The sequence below is a fragment of the Arachis hypogaea genome, chromosome 7 (assembly GCF_003086295.3).
Source record: "Arachis hypogaea cultivar Tifrunner chromosome 7, arahy.Tifrunner.gnm2.J5K5, whole genome shotgun sequence".
NCBI lineage: Eukaryota > Viridiplantae > Streptophyta > Magnoliopsida > Fabales > Fabaceae > Arachis > Arachis hypogaea.
Window position 1 is genome coordinate 6,694,817 of NC_092042.1, and position 23,842 is coordinate 6,718,658.

Here is a 23,842-nt window from a genome sequence, read left to right on the forward strand (position 1 = left end):
TTATGCTTAAGTCATAATTCAGAGATGGCACGGTATTACGACCTCTAAAATAAAAATTTAGTACGTATAGTAGTATGAATAATTGATTATAACTAGGAGCCTTTGTAGAAAAAAAAGGGTAAACAAAAATCGCGACTCGAAAGCGCAACACTCCGATCGATAACATAACGAACAAGGTTAATCCAACGCGTGATTATATATATACAAAGGAGTGTCAAAAACAGGAATATCAAGACTCGAGATCCGGCTGCGAAGATAACCGGTCCGAGCATAATAATATATACATATGATAAAATAAGGAAAACCCCAAAGGAAACCCAATGAGACACAAATACATAAAACCTATTCTCCAAAATCTCCCATAAGAGGAGTCATCACAGTTTGTATTATTTAATGGAGATAAAAGTATCTAAGCAAAACATAGAAACCAAAACATAGCCCCGAGAACAAAGGATCTTCGCAAGTCTAGAAGTATCCAGCATGCCTCAACGGGAAATCTCACGTCCTACATCTGAAAACCACAAAATCCGCATGGGTGAGAACCAGAGGTTCCCAGCATGGTAACAGCTTCCACATATATAATACATAATAATAGAGGAAAGCCGAAGGCAATCCTAGAACTTCCTCCAGATAATATCCAAGCTTATAAACAAACTAAACCATACAAGGCAACTGACTAAAGATTCTTCAGTCTAACTATTACTTCCCTTTCCAAGTCCTTTAGACCTCCCAACCACCAGCAGGAGTATAAAGTAGCAAGCACAGTTATATCAAGCAAGGAATATACAAATAGGAGCAGTTAAGGCATTTAGACAATTAGCAAGTAATATGCAGTCAAATGGGCAATCTCAAACAATTCACATAGTATGCATATGATGAATGCCTGTCCCTAGTGGCTGATGATATCATCTGTCGGTTATAGAGCCAATCCGACAAGTCCTGGCAGTTAACCATTAGACTGTCCCTCTGTCACGCATCCCCAACTCGAGTTATACTCATCATAAACTTGATCATAATCATGATTTATATCCATCACCTTCACTGGTGAATATTTACGGGGGCGAGCTCATCCGGGTCTTTCACAGTGCCCGGCCACACTTATGACATAGGGTCAAAAGAGCTTCGAGTCTCAACCTGGAGCACGTGGTGGCTAGCCACTGCTACTACCCAGGGAAACTCGTATCTCCGATAGTGGAAGTGCAAATCACAATTATCAATAATTCAGCATAAACATGCATGAATTCTCATCCATGGATCAACATCCATATCAGCCATCCGGCTCACGGTTAAATCCATAACCAGCCAATATTCATAGCATACACAGCTATTCCGGCTCACGGTTCAATCCAGAACCAGCCAATAATCATAGCATACACAGCTATTCTGGCTCAAAGTTCAATCCAGAACCAGCCAATTCATAAACAATTACGGCCCTTCGGCCAATGGCATACAAGCACTTCCACCTCCATCCTCCACATCTCACATAATCATCAATGATCCTCATTGATCATTCATTTTTCCCTTGCTTCACTCGCAAGTTACCACATCCACTAGCTCCTTCTCTCATAGCTAGGTATATCCTAATGATTTAAGATATAAGTGGTGAGATCGGAGGCTTAGAAGTATGAGATTTGGCTTTTAAAACTCAAAAATCAACTTTGGGATGAAAACAGGGCCACGCGTACGCGCACTCCACGCGCACGCGTGGATGGCCTCAAAAACTCATCGACGCGCAAGCGTCATGCACGCTAACGCGTGGATTAAAGATTTGCCAATCGACGCGCACGCGCCAACCACGCGTACGCGCGGGTGTTCTCGTGCCCCAGGCACAACACTGGCACAGTTCTGGCATAACTCTCTGGAAAATGGCTGGGCATTGGGTGCAGCACAATCGGCGTGCCCGCGCACATCACGCGCACGCGTGGATGGCGCTTTCTGGAAGATCGGCGCGTACGCGCCAGGTGCGCCCACGCGCAAGGGGTCATTCTGCTAAAAATTTTCTAAGTTAAAAACTGCAGAATTCACAGATTTAAACCCCAACCTTCCAACGGACATAACTTCCTCATTTTAAATCGTTTTTCACCCGTTCTTTGAACGGCATGGACATCCCGGATCCAATTTCATTTCTAAACAGATTTGGTACAAAACAGAGATCCGTAGTCCAAGTTATGTCCCACCAAAGTGTGCCCAAAACCATGTTTTTCATAAAAACCACAAAGTGCCATTTTCAAAACAAGCCATTTCCAACTCTTTTTCAAAACCAATCAAAACATGCCAAGTTCATCCCTTTTCTTTGAAATCAATCAAAATATATCAAATTCAACATCAAGCCTCTTCAACTCACACATTGACACATTACCACAAATTACCAAAATCACTATCTCATCATTTTACCCCACTTCACCCAAGTGGCTCAAACTCAAACACATTGACATATCATATACTATTCCTCATGCCAATTCTCAACAACACCAATTCCAATAAATCACTATTGTACACAATCAACATCATACTCACCATCAACATGGTTCAACCCACAATTCAACCATAACCAATCATCAAGCATATATCACAACATGCATATTTCTCATACATCATACCACCAAGGCATCAATAATCATCATCACATATATGACCACATCATATATCTCAATCATTCAACAACATCAACAATTCAATGCCTATCTTAGGGCCTCTAGCCTAAGTATTTCCTACCACATTACATATTAGATACGGGAAACCGAAACCATACCTTAGCCGACTTCCCAAGCTCAACCGGAGCACTTCCAAACCACTTATCCACAAGCTCTCAAGGCCTCAAAACCTCCAAGAACAGATTTTTCACCACCAAATCCTTTCTCAAGCTTTTCAATATCACCAATCAAGCTTTAAAATTCACATATACACAACCTAAGCCACAACCATCATACCCATACACAACATCTCAAAGCCCAAACATCATAAAATCACAAATTACACTAGGGTTGAGAATCTTACCACACCCAAGGTCCAAGGAGATAAGATTAACCTTCTTCTTCAAGAGAGTTGGGTCCTATAACATCAAAGAACCCAAAAATCTCAACATTTTACCCATGAAACTCGAAAATAAGGGCTTGGATTTCGAATAGAAACACGTGGCTTACCTCAAGATTGATTATATGGGTTTTGTAGAGCTCTCCGCGGTGAACGCGTGGCCGCAAACGGAGCGGCAATCGGAGCTCTAGATCAAAAGTTATGGTGGTTTGAAGATCAAGTGAGAGAAAGAAGTTGAGAGAGTGTTCTTCCCTTCCTCTCCACCATTTCAGCGTGTTTGAGTGTGTTGTGAGGAGAGAGAGTATTGAAAACTAGAGTTTTGGTTTAGTTATGTTGGGCCAAGGGCCCACTTTGGGTCCGGTTGGCCCGGTTTGGCCCGTTCGGTCCAATCTTGGTCCGAATTCTATAAAATTGGTATCGAAATTCTCGTTTCAATCTCCTCTATCACATTTAGGCATAAAAATCACATTTTAGGCTTTCTAAAATAAATTCTCATTTATGGGTTAATTAACCGGGTTTTATATCCACTACCTGACAACCTTGTATTAATGGTTTAGTATTATATATCGCTGAAATTTAATTTCTTCTATATATAACAAGAGAAATAAAACAGAATGGTCAATTATGAACATGTTCTGAAATGGGCCTAAACTTTCTTAGAAATCGAGTTGACCCCAGAGTATCAATAAAACAGACAAGAAGGATCTAAAGATCCATTAAAGAGAAGCTAGCATATACCCAAAAAAAAAAAAAAAAAGAAGAGAGAAGCTAGCAATCCAAAATGGCATAAAATAATTAAATAAATAACATTGGATGATGGTCGAGACTCTGGCGCCGTGCAATTGCAATTTAATTGTCTCGTGAATAATCACATCCGGATTCGAAACTTAGCTGTGGCTAAATTCTAAATAGTGTATAGGCGAGTTTCTTGACTTCAAGTAAGGTCGGATACTCTAAAAATACAACGAAAATAACCCAAATAGGAAAAAGGGAGAAAGAAATGTTTCAAAACTATGCTTAATATTTGTTCGTGCCCTTCCCTTTCAGCTACCGTTTTTCCGGCATTTAGGCTCCGTTTGGTTATATGTTTGTTTGTTGAGACATAAAATTTTAAAAGATACGGTTACACACAGATGCACATAAAAGATATGTATTTAGTGTATCTTTTTTAAGCTGTGATACTAAGACACAACCCATAAAAAACATATTTTTTTAATTCTATCTCTAATCATTTTTTAAAATTACAGCTATTGTCCTTTATCTTTAACACTTGAGTTATTTTAGTTTGAGGATAAAATGGACTTTTGAATTAAATACATGTGTCTTGTGTATTATCATCAAACATGTTATAAAATTTGTGTATTTTTGTATTTATATGTATTTGTGTCTTTGTGTTTATGTCTCTATTTTTCTTAGACGACAACTAAACACTGCCTTAGTGTTTATTATAACACATTATTGTCGAAATTTGGTGATTACAGGATTCGATGGCATAGCTATTGTGGTATTGGCTGTTATTTCGTGAAATTGGTTATGACCTTAATCGCTTAATCAGTTACGTTTTTTTTTTGTCCGGAATAATATCACAAGGAAAAAAAAAACCTGGATGAATCAATAATTAGTCATAATAAACTAAATATAAAAAAGAAGCATTACAGATTACAGTTTTGAAGTTTTAAGCATAATAATCTATTTATTATTGAGGATTAAAATACAATAAAGTAATAAAATCAGGATAGCTTGCAGCTTGCTATTTCGGTAAAGTTTTTAAAGAGCATTGATGTCCACATTCACCTTTTATTAGCATTTTAAGTTGGACAAATAGAAATATTTTTTCGGCGCAATTTGAAAAGAACTAACTAACTAAATAACTATAATGAAAATGTTCTAATCTTGAAAAAAAAAAAAAGAGAATGGATATGTTTGAAGATTGAACAGAACAAAATGTATGAGACTGCTTTTTTACATCATTACATGTGTTACCAAATATATGATAATCAATTAATATTGCCAATGTAATGAACCAAAGAATCAACATTAGAAATGTTCATTATACATTTTATATGATTACTTAAATTAATATAAAGGGTTAAATTTGTATTCACGGAAGAATAACTCTTGATTGAAAAATGCCAGATAGTAGGAATATATATAACATATAATGTGTTAGTGAGGAATACATATAAGACATCCTTGCATATGAATGAATCATGGACATGGAATAAAGAAAGACTAGGAAAGCTTCAGCTTGAATATGCTAAGTAAATCTCCAAGTAGTTGACTTCATTAACTTATATGTCGGTAATGCTAGTACATGTTTTTCTATTTGCAATTTGCAAAGGAAGGAACGACTTATATTAATAAATAATGCAAAAAGCATGAATCGCTAGCTTGGACAGCTATCAGAAATCACAATTCTCTTCGTAGGTTTTATGAAGCTGAGAACCAAAGGCATCAATCTATAGCGGCGTGGTAGGATTCTCAATTTGAACTGAAACCGCATCATGAACCAGCAACCAGAGTATGTTCTTCGTCTTTGGGCTGCTTTATATCTGAATTCAGAAATAGCATTTGACAGGGGCTAGTAGTTAACGAGTAACCAAAAAATTTGCATCTCTTTTGCCTTAACAAATTCACTTTGATATTACCGATGTTGTTGTTTTAATTTAAGGGCATGCGAAACAGAGGCCTCTTCTTTGCATAATGGTGTCGAAGACGAACCGGAAAGTGTCTCTGTGATTGTGAAGCATAGTGAACATGAGAGCCTGGAATTTCTTGGACAAGTGTATCACCAAGCAAGAGGGGGTGCTGCAACTACTCTCACACAAGAATCTTATTATTATTCCTTCAACATTCTGAGAGAATTCAAGACCCCTACGAGGAACACAGTGCTACATGTAGCAGCCTTGTACGGAAATGATGAGAAGGCGTATTGCGTGGCGCGTCAAGAACCTGATCTTGTAGTGTTCTTCAACGAAAACCAGGACACTCCCCTTCATGTTGCTGCAAGAGCTGGCCATTTCTCCATTATTAAAACGCTCTTGGATGCTTATTGGGTCAACTCCAACAACAATGTGGCACATTTATTGCAACTACTGAAGATGAAGAACAGGCAAGGGAACACTATGTTACACGAGGCCATCATGAGTGGTAGCAGCTGCAAAGGGACTATGATTTTCGATGTTCTTGAAGCATACACCACAACTTTACAGGATCCCTCATCTGCTTCATCAATATCACTCTCTCTCTCTCTCGCAGTCTTGTTATGAGTTCGCCTTATATGAAATCAACTATGAAGCTCGCTCGGTGCTGTACTTGGCTGTTGAATGCAAGCTCACGGAAGCTGTTTACCGAATCTTGGACAAGTGCCCGGAGAATGCCACACCAAAAGGAATATCACCCCTTGTACAGGCCATCATGGGCCGAGATAAAGGTCATTATTTAGTTAACAAAATTCACGTGCAGTTGTCTTGGTAAAAAATAAATAATTAAAAATATTAAATATTAATTTAGTTAAATATGTCAAATTATTTAATAATTCTTAATTATTAATTTTACATGAAAGCTATAATGTTTATAAATTAAAATTGTATGGAACAGAAATGTTGACAACCATAGCGGATAAGAAAGAAGAATGCATACATTTAAGGGAATGGGACGGAAGGCTTGCTCTTCATGTTGCAGCAGAGACAGGCTACCACGAAGGTGTTGTTTATTTACTTGAGAGATGCAAGCCTTGTAGCATTCGTAGGGACATACTTGGCTTCCTCCCACTTCATCTAGCAGCTCGTCATGGCCATTTGGAAGTGGTTAAAGAATTGTTGGGCTACTGTCCAGATCTCGACGAGATGCTTGATGCAGGTGGCAACAATATTCTTCACATTGCAGCAAAAGGTGGAGAGCTTAATATGGTGAACTTCATCCTTCAAACACCTCTACTTGAGAAGATGATAAACCAGAGGAATATAGAAGGAGAAACACCTTTGCATGTAGCTACATCCCATGGAGAAGCCAAGATTGTGCACGCCTTAACATGGGACAACAGGGTTGATCTTAACGTGGTTAACTCATCAAGAAAAGGGGGGCAAACACCTCTTGATATTGCAAATAGGAATTTTTATGCTGCTGCAGCGTCAAAAGTTGCACCCTTCGAAAGGCAAGTAGTAGTTCTGATCTCTACCTCTTGACATGCCTGGTTGCATCTTTAAATCATAAACTCTAAACCTTAGAAAAACTGTTGTTCTACACAGTCACTGACATGGATGGCATTAATATCTGCCGGTGCAAAAGGACCACAATTAGTTGGAACAGATAATATCTCTGTAAGAGCGGCACAAGGACACAGTAGAGTCATTGAGTGTGATCTCAACACTCATAATCACAGCTTCGGTGGCAGCATGTTTGGCTGTGCCAGGAGAGGCAGATGGCGCCGCCAATAACCTGCACAAGGCCATGTTTCACCTCTTCATCTTCTGCATCACAGTGTCTATGTTTACTTCCACTGCTGCCACTATCATACTCATCTGGGGAAGACTCGGTGTGGTTCAATTGTTGAATCTAGTTATGGTGGTGGCACTGCCGCTTCTAGGAACCGCTGTTGTTACACTTTTTCTGGCGTTCATGGCAGGTATCTACACAGTTATAAGCAAACTCACCTGGCTGGCCACAACCTTTCTGATTATAACTTGCATATTTGTGGCCATCATCTGTGTCTTGTTCTTCCTCCTTTTCCTCCCCACTTCGTGTACCGGCAAGATCTCACGCTACATTTCTTACTACCCCTTTATTTTTCTAGCATCGCTTGCTGAGAAGGAACGACAATTGCCCCTTGCTTTTGTTGCCGAACCTAAGGAGTAGAAGTCCCTGGAGACAAAGATCCATCGTATCTATCTCTCCTGGAAATACTATAAGTCATAACATAATAGAATCTTAGCTTGTTAACACGTGTTCAATTAAAGAGGCACCTCTTAGTGGGAGTTAGTAAACTGACAGTTGATTAGAATATGTATGTAATCAAAGTCTAATGGTTGAAAGGGTTCTACTTGGAAGACTAACAGAGGGTTCTGATGGTCGCGCTGTGCAACAGGAGCTTGATCTAATATTCTCCGTCAACGAATAAGGGGAATCAGTATACACCACTACTTGACAAGTGTAACATTAATAAGGGTGATTGCATTTTGTCTTTCTTGTCTGTTTAGTATGTTTGGTACTGGACTGTAAAGTTTGACACTAGTATATGATCATTACTATTTGACTTTTATTTTTATTTTTTATTAAATTGAAACCTAGCAACTCTAATTTCATCGGTTGCTCCCAACATCTTGTTGCATTACACATATCATACAAGATATAAAACTAAATCACTTATACCGTTTGACACACATTGGCTAAACAGAGCAGCAAAAAAGGGTTTACAATATGAAAGTTTCTTCTTAAATATATCTTTTCTGAAAATAAAGCTTAATATCATGGTCTGCATTATAAACTCGTATCGTATGCATATGTAACTGGAATATCTGGCATAGCCCATAGCATAGTGCATTCAAGTTCAGGGGACTCGTTTATTACATTCAGCTATGCCTGTGAGAATTATGCATTTATTACATGAAAGTGTGGAGATTTAAGAATTCAATGGTGTGGAATTATCCACTTTCTTTTTTATAATTAAATGCTGGCCAGATTTTAATAAAAATGGTGGCCCCTGGACTTTTTCTGTGGAATATAAGGTAGAAAATCTTTGGGAGTCTTTCTTGCTTCATTGTGATGAATGGTCATTGAAACTAAATAGAAATAACAACTCATCATTGAATCTTTTTTCAAAGAGCAACAGGTTGAGAATGCCCTCACCAAATGTTTCAGCTAAGAGTGAAAGTAACTTTTGGTTGTGTTCATCTTTCATGCCAAAGCAGAATATAAGTTTTGGTTGTTGCTTAATGCTTAGCTTCTTGCTTTTTTCTTACCAAATAGAATATTAACATTTCACAAGTAAAGAACAAAACAATCATCAATGATCCTACTCTGTAGTACAATATAGAACAAATTTTGGATGATGACATATGCAATTGAAAAGAGAAACTCTTAAGAGCTTTGATGCCCGCACATTCACCTTTTATACGCATTTTAAAATGGTCGACGCAGAATATATATGACTTCTTTGGTGAAAATTTAAAGGATAGCTAACTATATACGTAAAGAATTATACTGTTCTTAACTATGACTTAAAATGATGCCATAGTTGCTTCCTGCTTTTTTAATGTGTCACAGAATAAGATTGCCCGTGAAAAGAACTAAGAATCATCATCACATCAATAACCCTATATATAGAATTAGAGATTAATTCAGGAGCATCATATCCAATCTAAGACCAAGGGAAGATATAATAGTGTTGCTGCGTGAGCTCGTAGTCTATATCATCAGAATCAGTTTAGGTTATGCTCACAATTTCGGTTTACCCTTCTATTCTCGACTGTTTTTTATTCTATTTTGTTAGGGAAAATGACTAAAATAAATTATTTGAGAGACAATTTTATCCAAATACAACTTTTGCATATTGCATACGCAAATGTAATTTTTTACTAAACTATGTAAATTGCGAGAGGGATTCCACAGATTCCAATTAAATATAAACCGCTACATCCCTCTAATGGTTTACGTTGACAACTGAAATGGCTAGAAACCGCGGCAAGGGTCGGTCTCGCAATTTCTGTGTATATGTAAAATGGGCAGCGATTTATGCTTGCACCAAAAACGCCTATATATACCAAGCAGAGGGAGTGGTGTGATGGTAGAGGGTCATTTTCACACCTTCACAAATGGATAGTGAGGAGAGTTAAGTTCACTAATAAAAAACCGGTGAGTGTTTTTATTTAGTCAACAAATACTTTGTCAGAACTAAAGACGAGTATACTGCAAAAGGCAGGGTTGTGTGGGGCCAGGTGGGTGAAAAAGGTGTTCTACAAGATTCCAATTGCAGTTGTGTCAGCTGGTGTGCAGTATGAAACATTTGTGATACGGTCGCACAAAGGATGCAGATTTTGTTTCATTGTCGGCGCAGTTTTCTGGAAGTTAGAATACACGAGCTGTCTGCCAAGTTGGAAGATGGTGTCGCCAGTTCCGGGACATCAATGCCGAATCCTCAGTCGATGACGGTGGGGGGTGCTTCTACCTCGATGCCTATCGTTGCACTTGGTTGTCTGTTGGTCGAACCTCCATCTGTTCCAGCTGGGTTAGCTAGGTCACCCAGTTTGATTTTCGGTCTTTTAGGTGGCGGTGAACCAGATCGGGTTGAAAATGTGATGCGAGAGGATGATTCGGATGATGAGCCAGATCACATATTGGGGGACAGTGATGAGGATACTTCTAGGAACCCACCAGCACGTCAGGGGCCATCAAGTTCTGGGTCACACCAACACCCGCCGCATTTCTCAACGTTGAACTTGGAAGCCGTCGCCCAGCAACCGGACATAGATCCCACTTTCGAAGGTCAAGGATTACATGAGGAAAATCCTTCTGGAGAATTTCAGATTGGCCAATTTTTTTAGACTAAGGAGGAAGCTGTGTTGAGTATTAAGGATTATAGCATCCATCATGGAGTTGAGTATCGGGTGATAGAGTCAGATCATCTGAAGTATCATGGGATATGCAAGGAGTTCGAAAACGGTTGCACGTGGATGGTTCGCATTACACTTCGACAGCGTAAAGGTAATTGGGAGGTTAGAAGGTACAATGGAACTCACACTTACTTGGCCACTTTGATTTTGAGCGACCACCGACAGCTCAATCACCATGTCATTTGTGCGAGGATCTTTCCGTTGGTTAGAGCGGATGTAGCAGTTACGATAAAGGTGTTGCAAGAAGCTACTGAGGCAACCTATGGATTCAAGCCTAGTTATAGGAAGGTGTGGATGGAAAAACAGAAGGCAGTTGCATAGATCTATGGGAATTGAGAAGAGTCCTATGCCGAAGTACCCCGTTGGATCCTTAGTGTGCAAGCCACGATGGACGGAACCATGGCATTGTTGAAGACTTCTCCAGTATGTGTAGGTGATCAGGTTGATGAATCTGCAGAGTATTTTCATCGTCTTTTTTGGACGTTCCCTACATGCATTGAGGCATTTAGACATTGCAACCCACTAGTCAGCATTGACGAGACTCATTTGTATGAGAAGTATGGTGGGACTTTGCTTCTGGCTATCACGCAATATGGAAACTCGAATATCTTTCATGTTGCCTTTGCACTTGCAGAAAGGGAGAATGCGGACTCCTGGGCTTTTTTCTTATCCCACTTGTGTCAACATGTGACCCCACAAGAAGGCATTCTGGTTATCTCTGACAGGCACAATGGCATTAAGACTGCACTGGAGGCACCTGACAGTGGTTGGCTACCACCTCATGCGTATCGAGCGTTTTGTATTCGACATGTTACAGCTAATTTTGCCCTCAGTTTCAAGGGTCAGGATGCAAGGTGACTGCTCGTGAATGTAGCATATGCCAAGACTGAGGAAGAGTTTGACTATTGGTTTGATATTATGAGGTCTGAGAATTCGGCCATGTGTGATTGGGCGAACCGAATGGAGTACGATAAGTGGACCCAGCAACAGGATGGAGGCAGATGATTCGGCCACATGACGAAAACGTATCTGAGTATGTTAATTCTGTATTGAAGGGGACACAGAATCTGCCAATTACTACATTGGTGAAGTCCACATATGAGCTTTTTGTCATCCGAGGACAGATAGCAGAGGCGTAGTTGGGATCTGGGCACCGATTTTGCCATGCGTTGGTTAACGCGATAGAGCGCAACTTGAGAGATTCGAGGTGCTTCACTGTTACTCTATTTGACAGGCATCAATTTGAGTATACTGTGGCTGAGAAGACTCCTACTGGTAACTTCTCGCTTGATACGTATCGAGTTTCCCCTCAGGGATCGCACTTGTGACTGTAGGTACTTTCAGGGTCTCCATTACCCGTGCTGCCATGCGATTGCATGCTGTGCTCAGTCCCGAATGGATTGAGCTACATACGTTCATAAAGTTTATACCATGAGTAAGATGTTCAATGTATACCGGATGGGGTTTCTGCCTCCTATTCCAGAGGGTTTCTGGCCACCTTATGACGGTCCGACTGTCGTTCTTGATCCTAACATGAGACGTGCCAGAGAAGGGTGACCGAGGTCTACCAGAATCTGTAACACCATGGATGAAGCCGATACTGGTAGGCCAAAGCGTTGTGGCCTATGCAGACACCCAGGACACACTCGTAGGAGTTGCCCTCAGCGAGGATCTGCGGCCGGAGCTGATGCATAGGTGTCATGATATTGTTGTGATTAAGTTTTATTGTTCTTTCCTTATTTGTTATGTTGTCCTGTTTTAGTGTGTTATATTGTTGGTTTGAATGTTTAGTCCATGTTGTTGATTTGGTTTTATTGTACTCTGGTTATTATTTGTGTTTCTCTATATAGTTATGATTCTCTTGAGTAAAGTTGTTGTCATTATGTTTGTAATTCTATTGAGTACAAGAAACTGACTTCATTATATCCATATATCAATGTATGATTCGGTGTCCAACTATAAATAGCGACTATCTGAGTTAGCATACCAACTATAACCTCATTGACAAAAGTACATGACTTACATAAATAAGGCATACAAAAGTTCATGAAAATAAACAAGGCACACACGGGTACATGTTTGTAAACATAAATAACCATAAATAAGGCATACAAAAGTACACGAAACTAAACATAAACAAAACAACTACTGATCCTGGTAGTCCTCATCGTCATCATGAGCGTCGTCCCCAAATGCTCTAAGGAGATGCGACCATGTACCATACCGAGCACGCCATCTCACTCTAGCTGGCCTCTGAAGCTGCTGTGCAGGAGGATCAACAAGCATGCCCACACCATATGCAGATGGAGGCGTCCCTCCCGTGCTGAACCAACTATCATACGGGCTGGCTGCAAGCTCATTTAGGTCTACATGAAACTGTGGGAGGTACTCGGTCATATGAGGCTGACTCTCTGGTGGCTAGGGATGGTATAGCAGAGTTTGAGGCCAAATCTCTGGTGGCTGCGGATGGTACGCCTGCACATATGATATCTGCTGTTGGTACCCCTGAATCTCTTATATCTGTGGGCGGTACCCCTGAACCTTTTCATCTGTGGGCGGTACCCCTGAACCTCATCCATCTGGGGGTGGTACTCCGGCATCTGAAATTGTGACATCTCTTCATCTTGCAGCAGGTTTAGGTTATCTTGAAGGTGTTTTTTTTTTTACTTGGTAGATGCAAGACTTGCAGCATTAAGAAAGATGAATCAGGGTACCTGCCAATTCATCTAACGGTAGGTTGAGGCCATGTGAAAGTGGTTAAAGAATTGTTACTATACTGTCCAGATCTGAACGAGATGCAGGATGCAAGTTTCAATAATATTCTTCACATTGTAGCTATATGTGGAAAGCTTGATGTGGTCCGCTACATCCTTCAAACTCCTCAGCTTGAAATGATGATCAATCAAAAGAATCGGTTAGGAGAGACACCTTTGCATGGGGCTACTGATTGGGGTTGTCCCAACATTGTCTATGCCTTAACAACTGACCACCGGGTTGATCTTAACGTGGCTAGCTCAAGTAAGGAAACGCATCTTGATAGTGCAATTAAAAGGTATTATGCCGGTGGGACATGGAAAACACCATCCCTTCGACAGGCAAATAATGCTAGACGACAAATATAATTTATTGTTGTTGGCCTGCAGTTAGCCAACAATAAATACCAAAAGTATGTTGCCGGATTATTGAATTAAAGGAATTGAGATAATAGCTAATAAAATGCTAGATTCTATTGACTCTTGAACTTTTCTCATTCAAATATTCGGTATTCTTAATTAGCTCACATTTCTGAATTTGCACTCACTTACATGGATTGCACTAAAATCTACTGGCCCAAAAGCACCACGTATGTCTGAATTTGGATTCAATACTTGTTTGGAACAAAGAGGTTCAAAGACAGAATGGACTCACTTAGTGTGATCTCAACACTCATAGTCACAACTTCGGTGGCACCAGGTTTGGCCGTGCCCGGCAAGGCAGATGGCGTTGCCAATAACCTGAGCAAGATCATGTTCCACTTTTTCATCTTCTGCATCACATTATCATTGTTTACTTCCATCAGTGCCACAATCATACTCATCTGGGGAAGGTTCGAAGTGATTGAGCTGTTGACTCTTTCCATAGAGGTGGCAATGCCGCTTCTTGGAACCACTCTTGTGACTCTCTCGCTGGCCTTTATGGCTGGTATTTACACAGTTATAAGCAAACTCACCTGGTTGGCCACCACGTTTCTTATTATAACTGCCATTTTGGTGGTAGTAATCTTTTTCTTGTACATGCTCCTTTTCCTCCCATCATCCTCTGCCTCCAAGTTCTCTTGCTTTATCTCCTACTACCCCTTTATCTTCTTAGCATCTCTAGATAAGAAGGAACCTGTAGTTGTTGGGTATATTGGTATGAGAAGATGACAAAATATTATATTTGTGTAGTGGTTTCAAGGCACAATTAGATTGCTTTTTTTAGAGAGATATTTGTCCCCACACTTAGTTGTTATAGGGTTGATGACAATACTCTCCCAGGATACAATGAAACCTAAGAATTTCTTAATTAGCAATAGTAAGAAATTCTCAACTCTCTTGAACAAAGATAATCTCTTAATAGTTGATTAAAATGTACACTTAGTACTTCAGTTTCTGAAATAGTAGACAAGGACTTATTTATACATATAGCATGTAGCAATTATGATTAGTTACGTATACAAATGGTTGTGTCTTTTATATTGTCAATAGATATAATGTTTTGAACATACACAATTTTTAAAGAGTTGTGTCCCTTTAGCCAATAGACACAATATTTTGAACATACACAATCCTTAAAAGGTTGTATCCCTTTAACAAATGGTATTAAACGGTTAGTAACCGTTTATTAATATTAATAATAATATTAATAATAATATCAATAATATTAATAATATTAATTAATCAAATTTGTAAATACCCTTCAATTCCCCACTATTTACAAAATTTAAATGCCATACAAGTATATGCATAAAGAATGTGTCACTAAGATTAAACATTCTTTTAATGTAAATTTTAAAGTTCTAACGAAGTAATAAGTGTCTAATTGATTAAACATATACTCCATATGCTAGTACAAAAAATCACACACATTACTTATACCCTCCAAGTTCAAGAGTTTACAATTTTAAGCACTTATATGGCCTTGTGCTCATCCTAGTTTCATGAATATTTACGAGAATAAAACCTCTAAAATTCTCGATTAGAGCCACACCACTCTTATATTCATATAGGTGAAATCTTTTGATAGATAATATTATCATTCCATTAAGAGTTTAAACTCACCCTCCTAATTTATTGTAAATAGCAGTAAATCCTATACCTTAGTGCTCCAATTGCTAAATAACTTGTTATTACCCATTAAACCTTGAAGCTAGTGGTCTACTAGAATAAGGTTGGGTTCCCATCATTTAGCAATAATAGGTTTTAATCCCATTTTATTAGTAGTCTCTTTGATTTTATCTCTTGACAAACCTTTAGTCAAAGGGTCTTCTAAATTTTCTTGAGATCTTACATAAGTAATGGTAATTACACCATCATCTATTAGTTGCCTCACAAACTCATGTCTCAAACTTATATGTCTAGACTTTTCATTATAAACCTTATTATATGCTCGAGACATGGTTGATTCACTATCACAAAAGATTAAAATGATTGTTGTCTGCTGTGGCCACAGCTTTATATCATATAACAAATTTCTTAACCATTCTGCTTCTTTACCTGTGGCTGATAAAGCTACAAACTCAGCCTCCATAGTAGAATGTGTAATACATGTCTTTTTGAAGTTAGAATACAAATATTTGGGACATAACTGATAGTTTACTCTGGATAGTAGCTCATCAAAACTTAAACCTAATTCCTGCAACATTTACATAATTTACTTTTTTAGGGACACAATTGAACCTGAATACAAATAGTGGGTATAATATTGAAATCGAACAAATCCAAGTAAGACCAAATTGAGAATGAATACATTCAAGTGAGAATAATTGAAAAATACAATCTAATATGTTAGTATAATTAACGACAGAATAACATTGAATCATTTTTATAAGAATTAAGCATACAAATATAACGATTTAAACTTTCAGGATACGAATAAAACTTACTCAAATATTGAGAACAAAACTGATACTTTACTCAATTAAAAATTAAGAATTTCCTACATCTTTACAAGTAAGAATTTGAGTTACATTTGAGTTATCAAGAGAGTTACATTCTTAGTGTTAGCAAGATTGTCATTGTTCTCTCATCATTAAAGAGGGGTCGTAATACTTATTTTCCCACATGTAGTGGAAACCTTTTTATCTTGTCACTTTGTCTATGATTTTTTTATTTTTTTCTTATCTATTTTGGTCCTCAAAGAATTTCGGACTAGACATTTTAGTCTCCAACTAAAATTAATTACTCGATTGGTCTCTAACAATTAATTTCGTCAGTCACTTAGGTCTTTGGCTCTAGCAACTCTAACGGAAGACAAAATGGTCCCTCACAACTCTAACAGAGGGACAAAATTATTCCCGACAACTCTAATAGGAGACAAAATGAACCCTGACCCCTTTATTCAAAAACGACACTATATTTCCCCAATTTTTATCATATCTCGCATAATTCTAACATTTATATTCTCCTTCTTCACCTTCACGGTCTTCTTTTCCATCTTTTTCTTCCTCCTTTTTAGCTCCAAAATCAAGCCATGGTGTAACTGTCACGCATATGGCACCTACCTCAACATGTCATGGACCACACACTTCTTAAATCTCTGTGGCTGGTATACTCACCTCCTCTGTAGTTCATCCACCAGAAGCATCCACCTCCACGTCCTCGATAACATCATCACCTCCAACCCCAACAACGTCCACCACATCCTTAAGACCAAGTTCCACAACTACTCCAAGGGCACTCCTTTCTCCACTCTCCGGTAAGCAATATAGATTATTGGACATTAGGACATCATGAGAAGATTCTCCTTTGATATCATATGCAAATTCTCATTTGGAATGGACCCCGAGTGCTTCGTTTCTTCTTTCTCGGAGTCCAAGTTGGCAGAAAGCTTCGATCTCGCATCCAAGCTATCAGTACAATGAGCAATGTCGTCGTTGCCACTCATATGGAAATTAAAGCAATTACTGAACATTGGTTTAGAGAAGAAGCTGAAGAAAGTGATCAAAGTGGTGAACAATGTGGTCATGGAGATGATAGGGCAGAGGAGGAGAGAGATGGCAATAACGACGATGGGTTTTAACAACTTAGACTTGCTGTCTAGATTCATGGAATCCATCGAAGATGACAAGTACTTGAGAGACATAGTCATTAGTTTCCTGAATATGAATTGGTTGAGAACAAGTTAATGATTTTTCTTCTTGTGAATATTGAAGTTGCAGAGTGTGCATTGTGTAACTTGAAGTTACAGTGTTATACTGTTAGTGTTATGCGAGATATGATAAAAATTGGGAGTGTCATTTCCAAACAGAGGAAGTCAGGACCATTTTGTCCCTGTTAGAGTTTTCAGGGACTATTTTGTCCTCCGTTAGAGTTGACAGAGCAAAGGACCTAAGTGACTGACAGAGTTAATTATTAGAGACCAATCGAGTAATTAATTTTAGTTAGGAACTAAAGTATTTGGTCCGAAATTCTTTGAGGAACAAAATGGATAAATACTCAAAAGTTTTTTATAAGTAAAAATATTATTGTGCAGGGACCCAATTAAAAGAAAAAAAGTATAGAGACCTAATTGAAAATTTCGTGAAACTATAGGAATCAATAGAGTAATTAAACCTAATTCATTTTATCTCTTTGTTTCATTGAAAACACTTTCATGTTATCAAGAGCATAGGTGATAAATCCATAGCTTCAATCATCCCTCATCAAAATCCAGCCTCTTTTTCTTCTTCTTCTTCTTCCCTTTTTTCTCAAACCTTTACTGTACTTGTTCTTGATAAATTGACTAAAAACACCTTTTGAACTTGGCAGAAGCTTGTCCTTCACGTTATCAATGCTAATGGCCTTGCTGATCATCTTTCTATTGACAAAATTACTTCACAGTTTGAATCCAATTCTGCCAAAATAACTGGTACAAAATCAAAAGCTTACAAGGATTGGAAGCAAAAAGATGATTACCTTATGACATGGCTCCTTTCTTCTCTGGACCTCACATTCAAGAATCGAATGCTGGATTGCAAGTATGCACATCAAGCATGGACAACTATCACTGAATATTTTGCAAAGACCTCCAAGATCAAGATTCAGCAAATGAGCATCTCGAGAAGATTTGAGATATTGTTGATTTTATGGCATCAATAGGCTACACTCTTTCCCTAGAAAATCATATATTAGCAATTACAGATGGTTTTAATGAAGACTATGCTTTATATTTCTCAACAGTAATGAAAAAATCAGAATCCATTACTCTTATTGAAGATGAAACACTTCTTCTTGGACATGAAGAAATGATTGAGAGGTTTAAAAAACTACTTTGGGAATGATACAAACACACAATACTCAATCATCATCTTCCCTTTCCAGACCACCAAATACCACAAATTTTGCTCTAAAAAGAGGTAGAGGAGGAAGGAATTCAAACAGAGGCAGTTTTACAAATTTTGATTCTAGACCAATTTGTCAAATTTGTGGAAGGACAGATCATACTGCATTGTCATCATGTTTTAACCGATTTGATCAACAATATCAAGCTTCTTCTTCTAATTCAAGGACTCCAACCTAATCTGGACTGTTATCATCTCCTACTACCTATCACAACCCAAGGGCTTATATGGCTGCTCCATCCACTTTCTCAGATGCAAGTTGGCTTCCTGACACAGGGCAAGCAATCATGTTACAAATGATGCACAATTTATTTTGGCGCCCTCTGAATTTCTTGGTACAGACTAACTCCTTCTAGGTAATGGATTAGGTAGTAGTATCTCTCATGTTGGATACTCATTTTTGGTGAATTTAGATTCAAAGAAACAATTTCTTTTGAACCAACTTTTACTTGTTCCTGAAATTACACAAAATTTAGTGAGTGTACACAAGTTTGCCACTGATAATGCATGCTTTTTTTAGTTTCATCCTATGTTTGTTATGTGAAATTTCAGGACACCCAAGAGATTTTTCTACAAAGAGCTCTATATAATGGGGTGTACAAATTTGATAACATTACTATCACAAAATCTGCACCTAAGAATAGTCATATATCTCCACCAAATTCTATTTCTTGTATTTCTATACCTACTGCTTATGCTTCCCAATTAGATCATTACAATTTATGGCACAAACGTTTAAGTCATTGTGCATCCAAGACTGTTGTATCTATAATGAACAAGTGTAATCTACCCATTTCCGCCGTTTCGATAAAATTTGGTGTTTCTGAACATTGTTGTCAGGCTAAAATGCACTTGTTGCCTTTTTAATTAGATGAATTCAATTTTCATGCCCTTTTAAAAATGGTTTATAGTGATATTTGGGCCTGCACCATATACATTTTATCATGGTTTCATATATTATATTTTTTTGTGGATGTTTACACTCAGTATACTTGCATTTATTTACTTCATACCAAATCACAAGCTTTTCAGGCCTTCCTTCAGTACAAAGCTGAAATGGAAACTTTCACTGGTTTAAAATTGAAACAACTGACAGATCATGGCAGGGAGTATCACTCCAATGCCTTCACTCAATATCTAACTTAAGAAGGCATATCTCATTGCTTCTCCTACCCTTATACTCATCAATAAAATGGGAGGACAGAGAGGAAGTATAGACATGTAACTGAAGTAGACTTGGCACTTTTGGCCATCTGGATCCTTTTAATTCACTGGGATGATGCATTTATTTTTGCAACATATATTATTATAGACTCCCTTTTCCCCTAACACTAATAATCTTTCCCCGTTTGAACTTTTACATCATCATCCACCTAATAAGGAGACATTTATTATATGGATTCCGCGGACAACCAAATAAGGGTGCAACCAATTGCTAAGTAAAAATGTGGTATTGAATAAAAACAGACTAGGAAAGCTTCAACTGGAATATGATAAGTAAATTTCCAAGTGCTTGACTCCTTTATATGCCACTAATGCTGATATTAGTGAGTTATAGTTTTTGTTGTTAGTGAGTATAGAAAGACTAGGAAGCTTCAGCTTGGATATGCTAACTAAAATTTCCACGCTTCTCTGGTTGTCGTGGTACCAGTGGCTAGCGGTAGCTAGCAGTTGACCAACGAATAAGGAGGTGATAGGTGGAGTTTGGTGTTTTGTCCTTTAACCTTCTATTAAGCTGTAGGTGATGTCCCAGGTGATATGGATGTCATTTGGTCGAATAGCCTGCGGCGAGAAAGGGTGTGGCTGGCTTAATGGCATGTGAACCGAAAAAGAATTCGAAGAAGGTGGGTGTGGTCCGTTTGTGAAGGGCGTTAGCTAGTGTCTTGTGATGTAGGGCCAGCTCCAGCTTGATGGAGTTTTTCAGTGTGTTGCGTTTCAGAATCACTCCGGACAAACTGTTGCAGGTGGCTATAGTTGGAGCACTGATGTTGCAGTACGGAGAGGTTGAAGAAAGTACCTTTTTTTTCATTTTTGGAGATGGAAGAAAAGTCCAACTTGCTGCAAATAGGTTAAGTTTTTTCTTTTGTCAAAAATAATTTGGGCTTTTGGCTATTTGTGCCTGATGTGTTTTTGGTGTTAATCCCTGTTTCGAGGGTTACCTGAAACGTTGAGGTCGATCTCGGACGAGATCTTCTGGTTCGGTTGAATTTGCTGTGTCCGACTTGTCGGAGCTAAGATGCCGCCAATCTTGATCTCTGGGAGAGGGGTGGTGGTACCTGTAAGAGACTCCGATGCTTAAGTCAGTACGGGCTTTAGGCAGGTTTTTGGTAGAATTGGAGTATGAGTTATACCTGGGTGCTCCAGTGTATTTATAAAAGTGTTTTAATGACCTTCCTTGAGATAAGTTTGTTATCTTATCTTATCTTTTATGGGCAAGATCACATCTTTTGTCAGTCGCCTCATAGTAGGCGGTGGTTCTTCGTTTTGGGCTCCTTGGGCCTCTTGGGAGATCTTTCGAGCTCTCTTGTGAAGAGGTCGGCAGTGGACCAACCTTCCATAAGGTCGTCCCTTTGTCTTCGGTCGGCCCGACCATATAGCTCGGAACAGTGTATGAACAGTGCCCCTGCTTGAGCTTCGATCCTTTCATGAGGTCATGCTTGTTCTGAGCTTCGACCTTTTCATGAGGTGTGTTATTCTCTTCGGGCAAACTTTGCGTCTTTAATGCTTTTGAAACGCGAAGCATTATCGTTTTTAAATGTTGTGTCATTCTCGAGTGCATCCTTTTCTTGGGTTCATGCGAGTGCTTTTAAAGCCTTTTAATTGGCTTTTACTCCTTGTCGTTTCGTTTTTCCCTCTTTGCATTTTGTTCAAAATCTTAGCTTTCTTTCCCTTTTTCGTTTATCTGCTTCATTTCATTTTCTGGAGAACGTCTCTTTCTCTCATTTTGTTTCTTTGGTTTTGCCCCAAGTTTTCCTTCTCCTTGAAGCTTTCGAGGTGCTTGCTGGTGTGGGTCGTTCGTGACTTTGCTGCTCGTTCGTCATTGTTTCTGCTTCATCTTCTTAGGTTGGTACTTGCTTGTAGTATTTTGGATTTTTCTTGTTTGATGGAAGTTGTGATCCTTCTTTCTTGCTTCGTGTTTACTTCTGGTGGTACTGTATGCTTTCGTTTTCTTTAAAGTTTTGATCTTTCTTCTTACTGCTGTTGAAAGGCTAGGGCTTTTGATCTTCCTTGATCCTTTGCACTTTATCTGTCTTGTGCCTGTACTGCCTCCGAAGGGTGTCCCTAGGTTGTGATGGTGATTTTGTTTTTTGCGAGCCTTGGGGCGCCCTTTGCTGTCTTGTCGCTGTTTGTTGGTTATTTCTTCATTTTTGCATTTTGGCCAAGTTGTTTGGTGGTGAGTTTTTCATTTTCTTGCTGTAGGTGTAGTGTCTATGTCTCGTAAAAATATTGTTGAAATGTCAACAAAGGTTCCTCCTGGTATGGCTGACTGGTTAGATTCTGTAGTATTGAGTTGTGTTACTGTGGCAGATCGAAAGTACTATGAAAAGTTTAAGAGATATCATAGGATATGTGGGAATAGGGAGGATGAGAAGGACTACGAGTTAGTGTCCCCCGACCACGAGGAGAGGGTCAGTTTTCCTTCGCTAAGTCGGGCAGAACGTCCATTCTTTTATGCATATGATTGCTTTTTTACCAAGTTAGGCATTACCCTTCCTTTTACTGAGTTTGAGACTGACATCCTTTGGAACTGTAATCTTGTCCCTACTCAGATTCATCCCAACTCTTGGGCTTTCATGAAAAATTTTCAGCTGTTCTGTCAGGATTTGGGTGTCCGACCTTCTCTCTATCTTTTTCTTTATTTATTTGTGCTGACCAAGCCGGGGGCGGCCAAGAAGAAAGCTTCTTGGATCTCCTTCCGGGCTACCCAGGGTAAATAGGTGTTTTCCATTTTTGATGACTCTTTCCACGACTTTAAAAATTTCTACTTCAAGGTTCGGGTTGTGGACAATGTTCACCCCTTTTTTCTGGATGAGAATAAGGAACCTACTTTTTCCCTTTGGTGGCAAGAGAACCCTGTAGTTCTTAAGTATTCGTTAGAGAGTCTTGATGAGGTAGAGTGGGCCTTTGTGGGTGTTTTGGAGGAGCATTGGGGGGAGCCTCCTCATTTGGATACGAATAAGTTTTTAGGAGATTCTGCTCTTCTCCGTTCTGAATTAGGTAGTGCCCGACTTCCTCGATTTTTACTGTCTTCGTTTGTGGTCGCCACTATGTAACTATTTTTACTGTCTTCCCAGGTCCCGCCAAAGAAGCCGGACTCAGGCCCTCAAGGTCCGACTTGGCCCTATAACTTCCAAACAATAAAAAACTCATTAACCTAAATAATTACTTTCCAAATCAAGGTTACCAGAACTGGACCGGTCAATAAACCGGTAAAATCACTAGTTCGACAGGGATTTAATTGGTTTAATTAAATAATAAAATTATTACAAACTCAATATATAATTTCAAATATATAAATTCAATAATTTTTAACTTGATAAAATTCATAATTTCACGTAATAAATTATCCATAATTTAATATTAAAAGTTCACAAACAACTTCAAACATCAAAGTTCATAACTAAAACCAATCAAAATGCATATAGTGACAAACACATAATGTTCTACTATAAAAAAATATTAAGGTAGCATTTGTTTTGAGGTACTGAGACAGAGACTGGGAGACTGAGACTCAGTATCATATTTGTTGGTTCAGAGACTGGTACTAAAATTTCTATCTCTGTCCCCAAAATTTCAGTATTTTAGTACCTCCAAAAAGTAGAGACACATGAGGCTAAAATTTTTAGAGATAGAGACTGAAACTTTAATAACATTTTATACCTAAAATACCTTCATTTCAATTAATTAATTCCAATTTTACCTTTTGTACAAATTAAATTAGAATTTCATTCTTGTTTCAATTTCTGCCTCCCACTTTGTACCAAACAGAATACTGAGATTTATTTCAATCTCTGTCTCTTAGTCTCTGTCTCTCAGTCTCAGTCTCAGTCTTTCCGTCTTTGTCTCTCCACCAAATGCTACCTAATAAACAAATTTTGAACTTGCACAAAATCCTATTAAACAGATATACATAACTAGT

The 23,842-nt window shown here is 38.5% G+C and overlaps 2 protein-coding genes across 2 annotated transcripts; both read left to right on the top strand.

Annotated features, from left to right (window-relative positions):
• The first annotated feature begins 5,494 nt into the window (after window positions 1–5,494).
• Window positions 5,495–8,360, top strand: LOC112701049 (uncharacterized). Its single transcript, XM_072198606.1, has 2 exons — window positions 5,495–6,466; window positions 6,634–8,360. The coding sequence occupies exons 1-2, from the start codon at window positions 6,214–6,216 to the stop codon at window positions 7,218–7,220; spliced, it is 840 nt and encodes a 279-aa protein (XP_072054707.1). The 5' UTR covers window positions 5,495–6,213; the 3' UTR covers window positions 7,221–8,360.
• A 2,670-nt stretch (window positions 8,361–11,030) lies between these two features.
• Window positions 11,031–11,971, top strand: LOC112701050 (uncharacterized). Its single transcript, XM_025751850.1, has 2 exons — window positions 11,031–11,497; window positions 11,878–11,971. Exons 1-2 carry the CDS (start codon window positions 11,031–11,033, stop codon window positions 11,969–11,971), a joined length of 561 nt encoding a protein of 186 aa, XP_025607635.1.
• The last annotated feature ends 11,871 nt before the right edge of the window (window positions 11,972–23,842 follow it).